Source organism: Lonchura striata, chromosome 23 (assembly GCF_046129695.1).
Source record: "Lonchura striata isolate bLonStr1 chromosome 23, bLonStr1.mat, whole genome shotgun sequence".
Taxonomy (NCBI): domain Eukaryota; kingdom Metazoa; phylum Chordata; class Aves; order Passeriformes; family Estrildidae; genus Lonchura; species Lonchura striata.
The window spans coordinates 9,412,032-9,428,269 of NC_134625.1; the positions used below are offsets into that span (position 1 = coordinate 9,412,032).

Genomic DNA, 16,238 nt, shown 5'->3' on the forward strand with positions numbered 1-16,238 from the left:
GTTTTTAATGAGATAAATTTCAAATGTGCTTTTACACGCATTTATCTGCCCGTGTGCTTGTTCTGTGTACATAAGCAGCTGTTAAATACTGGTTTAAAAAGCCTTCCTGTACCTTTGGGAATTGGTAAACACAGGGAACACTCTGGGCGTCAGAAGGGAATCCCTGAACTTTGGTAAATATTCCCTCAGTATAAAAACTCCTAAATCATTAACAGGCCCTGCCTGACCACAGAGAAAGTGTTGGTATTTAAAATAAATAATAAATTAATGATTTTGTGAAGGTGCACAGCTTGCAGAAATCCCTAGTTCAGTTTTGGACAGGGTTTTCTTTTGAAAAAAAATCTATATTTAATTGTAAAATCTCAGCGTTTTTACCAAGTTTTGAGGTCAACACCTGCTTTTTTCCCCCTTGAGAGACTCGGTGCTGTGGCAGGCTGGTGTAGTTCTATCACTATTATTTTTAATTTTTGGCAAGAACATTCCCACTGGCAGTGTCAATTCATCAAATCCTTCCGGGAATAAGTAATTGGAGCAGAGCTCTTGCCCATCATTTCCCCTTTTGCTCACACTGATTAATCCCCTAAACGGACTGTTCCTAGAAACTCCTCCCCACAGCTTTAAATGTAAAATATTACAGTTTTTCACTTTGAGTGGCTGCTGGCTGAGGGTTACTTTTGTCTGGACAAGGCTGAGATTAATAAAAATATCCCGAATTCTCAGCTGAAGTTGGGGTTCACTTCTCAGGTAACAGTGTACAGCTCCTTCCTTTGCCTCTAAATTCCCTTTTTCTGCACAAAATTATTTCTGTGGCAGGGCTTGGTTTGCACCCTCAGAGGCACTGCTGGGAGCTTGGAACTGAGCTGAAAATTCCCTTTTTTTCCTCCACAGAGCATGGGGGTGGTGCTCTATGTGCTGGTGTGTGGAGCTCTGCCCTTTGATGGACCCACCCTGCCCATCCTGAGGCAGAGAGTGCTGGAGGGGAGGTTCAGGATCCCATATTTCATGTCAGAAGGTAACAGCAGCGTGGTTTTACTCATTTGCCGTGGTTTGAATAAATTCTGGGGTAAGCAGGAGGTGGGCAGGGGGAATGGCATTGCTGACCATGAATAATTTGGGCTTTTCTCCACTTTAATGTGATTTTTTGTGTTGTTTTGAGAGGTTTTTAGCAGCAGTGACGCAGCTCTGGGCTGGTAGATCACTGAGCAAGTTTATAATTCTTATTTTTTTTTCCCCCTTACCAACAGAGTGTGAGCACCTGATCAGGAGAATGTTGGTCCTGGACCCATCCAAACGTTTGAGCATTGCTCAGATCAAGGAGCACAAGTGGATGCTGGTGGAAGTTCCTGCCCAGAGGCCAATCCTTTACCCACCAGGAGAGGAGAACGAGCCCTCCCTGGGGGAATACAACGAGCAGGTGCTGAGGCTGATGCACAGCCTGGGCATAGACCAGCAGAAAACTGTGGAGGTAAAACTCAGATGGGGGTAAAGCGTGCTGAAATTGGGGTAAAATGCCTGAAAGGGGGGCAAAACACACTGAAACGGGGGTAAAACGCAGTGAAAGGGGGGTAAAACCCACTGGAATGGGGGTAAAGTACACTGAAAGGGGATAAAGCATGCAGAAATTGGGGTGAAACACACTGAAATGGGGTAAAACACACTGAAATGGGGTAAAACATCTGAAATGGGGGTAAAACGCACTGAAATGGGGATAAAGCACTGGAATGGAGGTAAAACACACTGAAATGGGGGTAAACCATCTGAAGTGGGGGTAAAGCACCTCAAATGGGAGTAAAGCACCTGAAAACGGGGTAAAATACACTGAAATGGGTGGAAAACAGCTGAAATGGGGTAAAACAGCTGAAATGGGGGTAAAACACACTGGAATTTGAGAAAACGCCTGAAATTGGAGTAAAACACACTGGAATGGGAGTAAAACACTCAAATGAGTGTAAAACACTCCAATGGAGTTGGATAAATCATTAACTTGGTAGCTGGAAAGAGACAAGGGGGGAATTAGAAAGTAAATTCGTTTTGAGGTTTTAAGAGGGTGGCAGATGAGAATCAAAGCAAATTCTGAGCTTTTAAGAGGGTGGGGAAAAAAGCATCAGGAAGAAAGCATCATCAGGGGAAGAAAGCAGCTGATGTGTCTGCCCTGTGCTAAATGTCAGGATTCCCTGTGGAGCTAACATGACCATTTCCTCTAGGATGGGAGCTCAGTGCCTTGTGGAGGTTCACAGCAGAATCTACCTGGGAGCTCACCACGACCTTGCACTGATATTTTTCTGTCCCTGCCACTCTACTTTGAACCCTTCTCAGCTCCAAATCTCTCTTTTTTCTGGCAGAACACAAAAAAAACAGCCCCCATCTGGCTGCTCCCACGTTTGCTGGGGGATTGCTGATGGGTTTCTCTTCCTGCCAGGTGTTCTGAGCTCTCAGAGGAACCCATCACACCCGAGATAGCCCAGCTACCCCAAGCGACATAAAATTAGCAGGATGGCTTCTGAGGTAGTGTTGGAAACAGAAAAAGTTCTAATAAAAGGCGAAATAACAAAGCTCTTAGAGAGAAAAGCCAAGCCAGGGGCAAGAGGTTCTTGCTTCTGCTAAAACACCCCACAAAAGGGATTATTTCCTTTGTTCTCTTCCCTTTTCTGGTGAATTACCCAGGTGGGACCTCTTGGTCTCTGTCCAGCGGCAGCCCCAGGTCTGAGGTGAAGTCCCCAAGGTGCTATGAGGGGTCCTTGTACCAAATTTGGTACAGCTGGGTACAGTTTGGACCTCTTGGCCTCTGTCCAACTGGGCAGCCCCAGGTCTGAGGTGAAGTCCCAAACGAGAGAAACTTCTGGGCTTTTTGCCTTTTTAAGCAGACCAAGAATAGTTTGGCCACTCCATCAACAGGGGGCACATTCCTACACTGTGCTCTGTTTTCTCAGTCCCTGCAGAACAAGAGCTACAACCACTTTGCTGCCATCTATTACCTGCTGGTGGAGAGGCTGAAGTCTCACCGGAGCAGCTTCCCCGTGGAGCAGCGCGTGGACGCGCGCCAGCGCCGGCCCAGCACCATCGCCGAGCAGACCGTGGCCAAGGTCAGCCCCCTCCTGCGCCTCCTTCCCTTCCCAAATCCCTCCCTTTCCACCTGCCACCCCTGGCTGCTTGCTGCTGCTTCATCCTCAAGCCTCAAAAATGCAAATATTGGGTTTGGCTTTAGCCAGGATCGCGTTTTTAACTTCAGCTCCCGGCTCGTCTCCTGGTGATGCCTCGGGAAGGCTGACCTGGATCAAGATGCTTTTGGGATATTTGGATTCTGCTGAGGTGAAACTCAGCTTCACTTACGAAAACACAGGTCCAGGAACAGCCTGGCAAAGATTAAACCCAGGTTTAAGCTTGGTTCTTGTGATAGAAAGTGTTGCAGAGAAAATTGGCAATTCTAGGATGTGTTAAAAGCAGGTGGAGCCAGGTGAACAAAGAGGAATAAAACATTTCTTTGGGATATTTGGATTCTGCTGAGGTGAAACTCAGCTTCACTTATGAAAACACAGGCCCAGGAACAGCCTGGCAAAGATTAAACCCAGGTTTAAGCTTGGTTCTTGTGATAGAAAGTCACAATATTGATAATGTTGCAGAAAACATCAGTTTTAAGATGTGTTAAAAGCAGGTGGAGCCAGATGAACAAAGAGGAATAAAACATCTTTAGGAGGGGGTTCCTTGTACTGAATTCCTGTGTATTGTAAGTGCCACATTCCCACTTTTTTCTTCAGTTACAGCCTCCCAGTTGTCCCAAGGATAATTTGTTTTCACACATGGTGGCACCACAGCTCCTGGCTGAGGGTGATTGTTTCCTTTTGGCCAGTGGTGTGGATCTGCACTCCAGGAAATAAAGGTTCAAAATCAGGGGAGAATATCCCTGTTCTCCTAAGTTTTAGGGAATTTCCAAAAAAAAGTCATTGAAACCATTCCTGAGCCTCCTGGTAGCAGTCAGGGGGTTTGTACTCAATATAAAAAAGGAATTTTAGAGCACCAGAAAGCCCCAAGCTCTGTCTGTGCTGCTGGGAATAAGTCAGCTTCAATAAATACTGAGCTTAATGCCATTTGGGGCTGGCTGGGTGTTTTGGGGGTGGTAAATGTTGTTGTTTTCCAAGTTTAAAGGCTAAGACTGTTCTCCATCCTGAACCAAGAAATAAATCTTGCACTTCTGCTTTGGCACCGGGCTGCACATTGTTTAATCCGTGACTCTGGATGTTGCTGCCTACCTAAAGCTGTTCCAGTTTTGAGTTCTCCAGTTCTGTTTTTCAGGCACAGGCTGTGGTGCCCTCGGTGAACCTGCATTCCCAAAATCCAAGGCTGCTGCAGTCTCCAGGGCTCCCCTCAGCCTCAGGAGCAGAAACCTTTTCCTTCTCCCCCTCCAGCTGCCAGGGAGAGGCAGCATTTATGGAGGAGGAAAGGGTTGAGACACCAAAGGTACAGCTTGAAATCACTCTATTATTTATTTCTCTTTTTTCCAGAAATCATTCCAGCTAAAAAATATTGTTGTCTTTTAAAAGCACGGCAGTGCTTCCTGAAATTTAAGTATTTAAGCATCAAGAGTTGTAGGTATTCCAAATTCTCTTTCCCTGTGACTCTCCACAGCTGTGTCTTTTTTCATCATTCTTCTGCCTCCTGTTCTTTGCTTTCGTTCCATTCTCACCACACTGCTTTTGGAAAGCGGGAAAAAAAACCTCAAAAAAAGTGGATTTTCTTCCCTTGTTCTTCTAAAATGTATTTTCAAGAGCTCTGGAGACTCCATCTTACACAGAGGGGTCCTGGATGCAGCTGAAGTGTCCAAAAGGATCTCCAGCCTGATCTGGAGTCAGTAATTAGGGGAAATAGCTTAAAATAATTACATTTATGAAGTATGTGACTCTCATAAAACTTCTGTTGTTTCCTCTCATGTTGCACCACGTTATAACTTGAATTTCAGCATATTTTGTCCTGCGTGGGGTTTGATTTCCTGCCTGCCAGTTTGAAGGGTTTATTGCTCCCTGGTTTGTTCCCAGCACCAAGAGTGTGGCCCTGTTCTCAGCTCTGCCTCCTTGGGTGGTCTCTGGCAGCTGGAAAGCACAAACCAGTTCAAAGGCACTTCAAAATTAACATTTCAAGCTTTATTTTGCATCCCCCTCTGGCTTTAGAGCTGCAGTTTGGCCAGGGTAGGTCAACAACTGGTGACAGCAGCGAGGTGTAAAGGCTGAGCTCAGTTGGGAATATTTTAATTTTTGTAGGACATGGCCACAAAAGACTTCCAGGCTCTGACCCCTGGAAAAACTGGGGGGGGATCCAAAGTGGAATTGGTTCTGCTCTTCCTTCCTGCCACATCAGTGCCAGGCACTTGAGTGCAGAAGTCCCAAATGGGAAAGAAGGTGTTAAAAAAATGACATTTAGAAGTCAAATCCACTCAATCAAAACAGAGGCAGCAGAGCCAGAGTTTTCCCAAGTTTTTTGCAGGAATCATCATTTTCCTGCTGTTTAAATTATTTCTAGCTGTTTCTTGATATTTTCTTACCATATAGAGCTGCCTCAAGACCATTTGTTAAGATGTCCATGCTGTGAAACCTCTTTTCCAAACAGTCCTCCTTTTCCAAATACCAAAGGACTTGAAGGAAAATTCAGGAATAGCTCACAAAAAATAGAAAAAAAACCCAAACTTTTACATAAAGTCAGCTGCAGCAGCGCCAGGTTTTGTGGTGAAGGATTGTGCTCTTTCCATCCTTATTTTACCCAGTGGGATCCTATTGGTGCAGCAGGACAGTAATTACAGGACAGAGCCTCCAAAAGCTGCAGGACATTGAAATACTTATAAATAAAAATATATAAAAATACTAATATAAATAAATATGCTAATAATGAAGTATTTAGAATATATAAATTATAAAGTAAACTAAAAATAAAATCATATAGAAAAAATAATTTTTTTGCCTAAAACCCATAAAATTCCATATGGCAAAGAATTAGTTAAGGTACAGAAGGATCCATAGCAAAGTGGCTTGGAGAATAAAACCAGAATTAAAATCCTAGGAGCAGTTTAGGTTGGGGAGGTGCCTCTAAAAATCTGATTCAAAGCAGTGGGAGGCTGTTCAGGACTTTATCAGGCTGGGAACATCAAGGAGGAAGATTCCACAGCTTCTCCAGGCAACCTGTGTTTGCAGGGGAACATTAATCAAGTGGAGTTGTGCTGGAAAAAGGTGCATTTATGGAGTTATTCCTGAGCACAGCCCTGCAAGGATGAAATTCAAGGCTGGGTTTTTTGAGTTTTTTTTTCCTGGTGTTTATCTGAGTGTGATAAATGAGCACAGTAGGTATAGGAAGGGGGGAACAGCAGTATTGTACATTCCATAAATATTTTGTACTTGTGACTAAGCTGGCAAAGTGTTTAATAAGTAAAAAAAAAAAAAAAAAAAAAATATAAAAACCCTACCAAAAAAAAACCACAAACCTCCCAAAAAATATATAAATAAATAAATAATAATTAAAAAAAAAAAAACAGCCCTGGAGAGCACAGGACTGTGGGAATAGGAATATTTAGTTTTAGGGAACTGAATGTTAGGGGAATGTAAGTAGGAAATGAAGAATTGTACATGACAGGCCTTACTTAACCCAGCAGAGTTAAAGATCCCAGCTGCCTTCAGGCCAGGGATTTCCTGCTTTTGGGGGTGATTCTTTGGGCAGGAAACAAAGCTGGGCATGAAAAAAAGCTGGGCCCAACCAGAGCTGGGTCTAACCAAAGCTGGACCCAACCAAAGCTGGATCCAACCAAAGCTGGGCTCAAAAAACTGGGCCCAACCAGAGCTGGGTCTAACCAAAGTTGGGTCTAAACAAAGCTGGATCCAACCAGAGCTGGGCCCAACCAGAGCTGGGCCCAACCAGAGCTGTGTCTAAACAAAGTTGGGTCTAAACAAAGTTGGGTCTAAACAAAGCTGGATCCAGCCAGAGCTGGGCCCAACCAGAGCTGGGTCTAACCAAAGTTGGATCCAACCAAAGTTGGATCCAAACAAAGCTGGATCCAAACAAAGCTGGGCCCAACCAGAGCTGGGTCTAACCAAAGTTGGGTCTAATCAAAACTGGACCCACCCAAAGCTGGATCCAACAAAAGCTGGATCCAAACAAAGCTGGGCCCAACCAGAGCTGGGTCTAAACAAAGCTGGATCCAACCAGAGCTGGGCCCAACCAAAGCTGGGCCCAACCAAAGCTGGGTCCAACCAAAGCTGGGTCCAACCAGAGCTGGGTCCAACCAGAGCTGAGCCCAACCAGAGCTGGATCCAACCAGAGCTGGGCCCAACCAGAGCTGGGTCTAACCAAAGTTGGATCCAACCAAAGTTGGATCCAAACAAAGCTGGATCCAAACAAAGCTGGGCCCAACCAGAGCTGGGCCCAACCAAAGCTGGGCCCAACCAAAGCTGGATCCAACCAAAGCTGGGCCCAACCAAAGCTGGGCCCAACCAGAGCTGGGCCCAACCAGAGCTGGATCCAACCAGAGCTGGGCCCAACGCTGTCCCTGTGCCCCAGGTGAACGGCTGCCTGCTGGACCCCGTGCCCCCCGTGGTGATGAGGAAGGGATGCCAGTCGCTGCCCTCCAGCATGATGGAAACCTCCATCGATGAAGGAATCGAGGCAGAAGGAGAGGCAGAGGAGGACCCAGCCCAGGCCTTCGCTGCCCTGCAGGCAGCCCGAGGGGGCAAGAGGCGGCACACCCTGGCTGAGGTCACCAACCAGCTGGTGATGGTGCCAGGCACAGGTACAGAGCTCAGCTCAGAGCTCGTTTTCTCCCCCAGCACTCAGGCTGATTAGCTGGGGATGGAAAACCTGAGGGTTTGTGAGTGATGAGTACAAAGACAGTTTGGATTTGCTAGAAAGGAAAAGACACGAAATAACCCAAAATCTGCTGTTGACACAGTATAAAGTCAGAGCGGCAAATTTACAGTGATTAAACTCATGCCACAAACCCAACAGCAACTGAGAAATCTGGCAAAATTGGCTGCTTTTTCAACTGAATGTCCCCAAATCATTCATCCCCTAAAGATGAGCTGGCAGAAATAAAACCCTCTGGGCTCCAGCACCAGTGAGGTGACCAAGCCTTTCAGGCTACAGGTTTGTCAGCATTAAAAAAAAAACCCTAAACACTTTCCAGACAAGCCACTGAACATCTGCAGAGTGTCTGGCTGCTGCAAGATAACTGCAAAATCCAGTAGCAAATCCCTATTATTATACTGCAAGTTTCACTTGACAATTCCTTTGTCAAAATTGGTTTTTTTGGCTCTTCACTCTAAGATAGCCACTGTTGGCAGGAGTAGCTCGAGTCAGTGGTAGTGATTCCCACTTTCATCCTGGTTTTTTGTTTTTTTTTGTCCCAGGGAAAGTCTATTCCTTGGATGAGAACTCCTCCCTGGGCAGCATCGACTCGGAGTACGACATGGGCTCGGTGCAGAGGGATCTGAAATTCCTGGGGGAGACCCCTTCCTTGAAGGAGATGGTGCTGAGCAGCCAGCAGGCCCCACGGGTGACCTCCCCTTTCCTGGGGCTCAGACCTGCCAACCCCGCCATGCAGGCGCTGAGCTCCCAAAAACGGGAGGCTCACAACCGCTCCCCCGTCAGCTTCCGCGAGGGCCGCAGGGCCTCCGACACCTCCCTCACCCAAGGTAACTCCTCTGCAGCAGGAATCGGCCTGCTCGGTGACAAAAACCTGCTTTCATCCTCTGGTTTCATCGCAGTGACAGCCAGGCACAGCAGGGAGTGCCCTCTGTGCTTGGTTATCACTCAGCTGATCTCCTGCGCTAACCAAAAAATCTGATTGTTCTGACAAGGGGTTTTTGCTCGTCTGCTCTTCTCTCTCCAGGAATTGTAGCATTTAGGCAGCACCTCCAGAACCTGGCACGAACTAAAGGAATCCTGGAGCTGAACAAAGTCCAGCTGCTGTATGAACAGATGGGATCAGAGGAAGAACCTTCCCTGACATCAGCTGCCACCCAGCTGCAGGAGCTCATTAACAGCCCTGCACAGGTACTTAAAGCAGAAACCGAGCTCCATCTTAATGCTTTGAGACAGACCAGGAGAGGATGAGGCAGTGTGGAGATCTGGGAAGAGCTAATTGACAGATTAAATGTCCTATTCTCCTTTCTGCCTTCCCCAAACTGGACAATTTGCAGCCTTTGCCCATCCTCGTGGTGTCAGTGAGGGGCTCTGCAGCTTTCCAAAGCCGGCAGTCATTGTTTTCAGTCTGAAGGGTGTTTTGGATTTAGGAAAGGTCAATAACACCTTTTCTTGGTGGAGGTACAACTGCAGGAAGCTCTCACAGCCTGATTTGCAGAGTGAATGTTAAAGAGTTCCCAGTGGGTCATTTTGAGTGGAGCAGGAACACAGCAACCACAGAACCTCTGGCAGGGAAAACCCTTAAAGCAAGGCTTAAGAGAGCCTTTTCTGGCCATGCAGATTGCTCCTCTTTCCCCTGCAGGAGGAAGGCTCCCAGCAGCAGCAGCAGCAGCAGCAGGAGGCTCCAGCTGCTTTCCCCAACAGTGCACACCCCCCACTGCTGTCCCGAAGACAGAGCCTGGAGACTCAGTACCTGAAACAGCGGCTCCAGGTGTGTTCATCCTTTCCCTTTCCTTTCCTTTCCTTTCCTTTCCTTTCCTTTCCTTTCCTTTCCTTTCCTTTCCTTTCCTTTCCTTTCCTTTCCTTTCCTTTCCTTTCCTTTCCTTTCCTTTCCTTTCCTTTCCTTTCCTTTCCTTTCCTTTCCTTTCCTTTCCTTTCCTTTCCTTTCCTTTCCTTTCCTTTCCTTTCCTTTCCTTTCCTTTCCTTTCCTTTCCTTTCCTTTCCTTTCCTTTCCTTTCCTTTCCTTTCCTTTCCTTTCCTTTCCTTTCCTTTCCTTTCCTTTCCTTTCCTTTCCTTTCCTTTCCTTTCCTTTCCTTTCCTTTCCTTTCCTTTCCTTTCCTTTCCTTTCCTTTCCTTTCCTTTCCTTTCCTTTCCTTTCCTTTCCTTTCCTTTCCTTTCCTTTCCTTTCCTCTCCTCTCCTCTCCTCTCCTCTCCTCTCCTCTCCTCTCCTCTCCTTTCCTCTCCTTTCCTCTCCTTTCCTCTCCTTTCCTCTCCTTTCCTCTCCTTTCCTCTCCTTTCCTCTCCTTTCCTCTCCCCTCTCCCCTCTCCATGGATTTTTATGACATAATCTCTCCTGCAAAAATACTGCCTAAGGGTTGGAAGCCAATGGGCAGCATTATGGGTTTAGAGTGGCTCTGTGGGCAGTTAGAGGGGTGGAAAAATCTTTCTCCTGCTTTCTGGACTAATTAATTCAATCAAAAGCTATTTAAACCAGCTCTGCTTTCCCTGCAGAAGCCCACTCTGCTCTCCAAAGCTCCCAACACTTGCCAGCTCTACTGCAAAGAACTGCCCCGGAGTCTGGAACAGCAGCTCCAGGAGCACAGGTGAGGATCCCCCAAATGATGCAGGAAAATGACTCTACGGAGTAATGAAAGAAATGGAACTCTCTTTTTCTGTTTAGAAATTATCTGAAAAAACAAAGTTTCACTTCAATACTTCTTTTAAAAGCAAGGACAAGTCCTGCCTTGTGTTTACCAATTTCTCTGCGTGATCTTCAGCTCCCAAATTCCCCAGAGCAGTGAACAGGCTTTAAAATACAAACACAATGCATCTCATTCTTAACAAAGTGAACTAAACAATGCATGGGGTTAATTTAAAAATGGATTAAGTTATCAGAGGAGATGTGTGACAACACTGAAAGGTGCTAGCTTTGATGTGCTGCGAAAGTCGATGAGCAGGATTGCCCGGGGATTTTCCAGTGTGCTTGGAGCTGTGTGAGTGCTGCAGAAATAACTGTTCTTCTGTCCTGGCTGCAGGCTGCACCAGAAGAGGCTGTTCCTGCAGAAGCAGTCCCAGCTGCAGGCCTACTTTAACCAGATGCAGATAGCAGAGAGCTCCTACCCCCAGGCCAGCCCGCTGCCCCTGCCCTGCCCGGAGGAGCTGCAGCCCCAGCAGCAGCAGCAGCAGCAGCAGCAGCAGCAGCAGCAGCAGCCCCAGCAGCAGCAGCAGCAGCAGCAGCCAGCCCAGTTCAGCCTGCAGCAGCCCCTGAGCCCCGTGCTGGAGCCTTCCTCGGGGCAGCTGCGCTTCGAGCCCTTCCTCAGGCAGTACCCCAAGGTGCAGCTGGAGCCGCTGCCCCCCAGCCCGTCCCGGCTGTCCCCCCCGGGGCAGGGCCAGCCAGCACAGCCCCTGCAGTTCCCTTACCAGACTTGTGAGCTGCCTGCTGTCCCCTCTGCCGAGCAGTGCCACCTCCCCCAGAGCAGTGCAGCGTTGCCCGAGAGCCAGAGCAGCTCTGCAGAGGCACAGCCCAGCTACGACTCCCTGGCCCTGTCAGAACTGCCCGGACTCTTCGATTGTGAGATGATGGAGGCTGTGGATCCCCAGCACGGCGGCTACGTCCTGGTGAATTAGCACCCAGGGCACACTGGAAGGACAAATGGAGAAGCATGTGAATTTTTGGTTGGTTTCCCCCCCACCCCCACCCCTCTCCCCGTTCCTACCCCTCGGAATTCATGGTAGTTTTTCGACCCTTGAATTAAGAGGGGAACTAAAAATCCACCTGGCTGGAAGAGAATAAAAAAAGAAAAAAAGCAGGAGGTGTTTGGCCCCAGTGGCAGGGGCTGGAGAACAGGGAGTGCAGCTTCATCCCACAGAGTCTGCGTAGAAGGAGGCAAAAAAGATGAATTTCAGAGGAAGGAAAGAGCCCCTTCTGAAACAATTCGGGGAGTTTGTCAGCGTTCATCCACCATCCACTTGGAGAGAGGAGAGTGAGTGCACACCTATCGTACTTCTTGGCAATAAAAGCAATAGTTTTCATTGAAATTCAGGGTAGATTTGGGTCTGCGCTGATGGCAACTGAAATCCTCTGGAGAACGGCAGCACGAGCTGGAATTCAAGGGAAGTTGCACTTTGGTTGAGCTCCTGGTCTGGAACTACTCTGTGGCCAGCCCTGAGCATCTCGGGCAGCTTCTGCTTCCTCCTGTTGGCACCTAATCAGGATTTCCCAGGCCTGCCAAGGAGCTCTCCACTGTCTGCTGAAGGAATCTGCAGCAAGGGACACCTTGACTATGTCAAAAGACACCTGGGACTGTGTGGAGACACCTCTGGGTGGGAATCAGAATTCTGGAGGATCAAGGATGAGCTAACAGAGAGAAGGTAAGAGAGCCATGAGAGAAAGAGCAAGAGCTGCAGGAAATGGCATTAAAAAAAAAAAAATAAAATCCACCTGGGTGGCTTTTAAAATTACCCCCTTTTGCAGGAGGGCTCTGTCCTGGAGAAGTTCTGGTCGCTGGAAAGGATCCACCTGTCCCTGGGTTGCGTTTTAAAAACAAACAAGCAAACAAAACTGTGTTTTGAATTTGCAGTATGTGTTGCTGGTGGTTTCTTGAGCTTTGTATATTTGGACAATTATTTAGGGTTTTAGAACTTTAAGGATAAAAAAAACAATGAGCTTATAAAAAAGTAAAAAAACACCCCTGTGAAGTGATAGTGCTGTGCCTTTTTCAGTTCTTTATCAGCCTATATGCTTTTTTCTGAAGAAAGTAGACAAATACCCCATTTATATCCCTGCTGTGGCCAAAGTCCCTTCAGAGCACACGTCCCACCGTGTGGGACATGTTTAACTTTCTTAGTGTTTGAATGGCTCGTGTATATAGGACACTGAAAGTATCACAGCAATATTTCAGCATCAAACTGTTGATGTGTCAACCATTTCAAGGGATGCTCCAGCTCCACCAGGAGCTGTGTCTGCAGAACTTTCCACTCATGAAACCCAAGTCACAGGAGGGGGGTGGCTCAGGGAGCTGCAGGAAGCTGAGATCTCCAGTCTGGGGTTTGGCTCTGACCCTGAGGTGTCGTGGGCCAGGCCAGGCCAGTGGCCAGCTGGCCAGGCCAGCCCTTTCCTGAGCAAACATTAAGCACAATTGCAGCTTCATCAAAGCACAAAGAGCGAGAGGGGAACTGTGCTGATCACACCAGAGTTTGCTGGAAGGTTTGGTCTTTGATCCTGCAAATCCCAAGGGCGGAGGGAGGTGAATAATCAGCGTTCACAGCAATAAGAGCACATTAAAACATGGCATAGGAGGGGTTCAGCCACTGTGTGTGAGGGGAGAAGGGGTTAACAGGTGACAGAAGGCACCTGGTCCCACTGGCCCAGTCCAAAATGCTCAGCTCGTGCCTCTGCTAGCACAGGGATTCTCTCTCAAAGGAGAGTTGAAGGAACAGGGATCACGAGAGAAAGATGGACAGAAAGCTCTGCTTTAAGAGCCGAGAGAAAAGGTTTTGTTGTGTGGTTTCCCTTCAGAAGGGAATTCATCTGACACTGAACACACAGACCCAGTGACACCTGAAGGGAAACAGCCTGACAAAACCTGCAGCAGAGCAGAAACAAGCAGAGTCCTGTCCTTCCACTCCTCCTTCCCTACCCCACAGCAGAACCCACACGTTCTGGAATGTGAAATTTGTCCAAACCCTCACGGAACTGGGCAGTGAAAGCTGCTTCCAGGACAGCCCCAGTGCTGCTCCAGGAGCTGGGTGACTGCCAGAACAATAACCACTTCCTTCCCCATCCAGCTCCAGGATCCTGCACGTTTCAGGACTCAAAAGATAAAAATAATTCCGTTCTGGAGTTCTGCAATTCGTTTATCAGGATGTGCCAACCCGCGTGAGCTCCTCTGAGCTTTGCAGTGCTGGGCAGGGGGAAGCTGCAGTATTTTTTCATGTAGTTTAGGCTGACTCGTTCCCCTCAGCCAAAAGCATATTTAACATTTTGTGTAATTTCCTTTAAGCCAATTAGGACTAAAAGGCTTCTGAAGCCTTCTCATATAGAGAGGATCCATTGGGCACCACTTTCTACTCCTTTGAAGTGGCTTTTTTGTTCCAATCTCTTCTGTTCTAACATTAGAGAACTGTGTACACTACTGTTAGAGTAATTATTAGCTTTATTATCTTGTACTACAGCCTCCTTTGAAGAGACTTTGGTGTGATGTATATGGGGTACAAATTTCATACGGAGAAAAGTGCAATATGTGTGTGTGTGGTATGTTCTTTAATGTATTTTTTTAAGGATTTAGGGGGTTTAGTCTCTGCTTTGGGATAAATGCACTAGTTTTGTGAGCTCCAGTTTGGCAAGTTCATCTGTAGTATTTACATGCAACTGATCTGCTGGACTCTGTAAAGCAGTTACAGTGTATTAATACACAATAAAGAATATGTGCATTTCATTTTTTAAATTTCTAGTGAGCTAAAGCAGCGCCTGCCACTCTTGTCTTCATTAGGCTCAAGTCATTTTCTCTCTGAGGCTTAAAAAAAAAATGATGTCTGCTGCAAACAATGCATTTTCTACACCATTTTCTAGACCATGGTTCTGACACGCTTGGGGTTGTTGGTACCACTGATTTTTGCCAAACATGAATTTGGAAAGACAGCTTGGTGCCACAGGATTGGCACAGCACTTTGCACTTTCATTAATAGAAGGCTGGTTTAAAATTAATTAAAATGAGACCAAAAATCAGTGGAAAGATCCTCAGCAGCTCTTGTTTTAACATCACTAATGACATTCCTGCGACATGGGGACAAAAAACACCACAAACCCCTCACAGGGCCTGCGCACACAGGGTCTGACACTGAACTGGCCCCAAAAACAGGACATGGGGACAAAAAACACCACAAATCCCCTCAAACAGGGACAGGGAAACACCACAAAGTCCCTCAGAGGGGCTGAATAGACAGACTGACACTGAACTGTCCCCAAAAAACAGGACAAAACACCACGAGCCCCTCACAGGGTGAGTCCCTGGCACAGGACTCCAGCACACAGGGTCACAGCAGGGTGACAGCACAGGGAACGACCCTGGAAAATCCAGAAAGAGCCTTAAAATTGTGCTCAAATTCACTGCACACATCTCTGCTGCTGAGCTGGTCTGGAAAATCCAAAAAGAGCCTTAAAATTGTGCCTAAATTCGGTGTACACAGTTGTGCTGCTGAGCTGGTCTGGAAAATCCAAAAAGAGCCTTAAAATTGTACCTGAATTCAGTGCACACAGCTCTGCTGCTGAGCAGGCTTGGGAAATCTAGAGAGGGACTTAAAATTGTGCCTGAACTCAGTACACACAGCTCTGCTGCTGAGCAGGCTTGGAAAATCCAAAAAGAACCTTAAAATTGTACCTGAATTCAGTGCACACAGCTCTGCTGCTGAGGTGGTCTGGAAAATACAAAAAGAGCCTTAAAATTATGCCTGAATTCGGTGTACACAGCTCTGCTGCTGTGCTGGTTTGGAAAATCCAAGTGGAGCCTTAAAATGGTACCTGAATTCAGTGCCCACAGCTCAGCTGGCTTGGACAATCCTGAAATCGAGGGATATGTCAGATTGACTATAAAATTACAGCAGGAATTAATTGTCCTCTTCTCCCTTTCTCTCTCCACTGCTGGACAAAGTGCAAGACTGGAAAATGAGGCACAAATTCTGCAACCCTGGCCCTGATGGGAGCATGGCCAAGCAGGTCACTGTGGGGAAAGATCTGCAAGTTCAGCCACCAGAGGGTTTTGCTGATTCAGGTGCTTTCCTGATGGGAATATTGCACTGGAGGGGAGGTCAGATGGCAAAGAGCTCATTTGAAATGTGATGAAAAGAAACTTTTAATTGGGTGACTCCCATAGGGCATCAGCTGTGAATTGGAGGCAAACCCTCAAAGGGATGAGAATTGGGAAATGAATGGAGAAATAAGGGAAATGTTTCTGCCCCCAGTGCTTTGAGGATTCTGTTGCTTGCACCTCGAGGTACAGAGAATAACTCAGTGCCACTGACTGAGGTTTGCAAGGCTAAAGGAATAGGTTCTGTGTGGACTAAACCCGATATTAATCTGATTTTGGACAGGTTATCCTCATTCTCAGTGGTTAAAAATTAGCAGAACAAAAAGTAAATTGTGGAAGAGCCCAGACACACAGGCAAAGAAAGAAATTTGAGGTTAATCTGAGTGTAGAACCACAAGATTGAGTGGAAACTGAAACCAAAGAAGAGCATCCTCTAATTTAAAAGAAATGACCCCTGATGAAAAATCTTACCTGGAGCTCCAGCAGCAGAGAATTCCATCCAGTGCTGATAATTTAATAACCACAGAAAATCTGTGCCTGCTGTTCGAAACCCCAAAGGGGACAAGAGTTAACCCTGGGGGTGAAATAAAGTGGGTGAAG

The 16,238-nt window shown here is 46.9% G+C and overlaps 1 protein-coding gene across 3 annotated transcripts in view; it reads left to right on the plus strand.

The window, feature by feature from the left end:
• SIK2 (salt inducible kinase 2) overlaps positions 1-14,270 on the plus strand; it is a 32,884-nt gene extending 18,614 nt beyond the window's left edge. For all 3 annotated transcript variants that reach the window (XM_077788019.1, XM_077788020.1, XM_077788018.1), the window contains exons 6-15: positions 889-1,012; positions 1,245-1,465; positions 2,931-3,083; positions 4,291-4,455; positions 7,534-7,762; positions 8,379-8,663; positions 8,861-9,024; positions 9,476-9,604; positions 10,345-10,436; positions 10,869-14,270. In XM_077788019.1, the coding sequence (XP_077644145.1) occupies positions 889-1,012; positions 1,245-1,465; positions 2,931-3,083; positions 4,291-4,455; positions 7,534-7,762; positions 8,379-8,663; positions 8,861-9,024; positions 9,476-9,604; positions 10,345-10,436; positions 10,869-11,460 (2,154 nt within the window). In that variant the 3' untranslated portion in view covers positions 11,461-14,270. The remainder of the gene's footprint in view (positions 1-888; positions 1,013-1,244; positions 1,466-2,930; positions 3,084-4,290; positions 4,456-7,533; positions 7,763-8,378; positions 8,664-8,860; positions 9,025-9,475; positions 9,605-10,344; positions 10,437-10,868) is intronic.
• Positions 14,271-16,238: the final 1,968 nt, after the last annotated feature.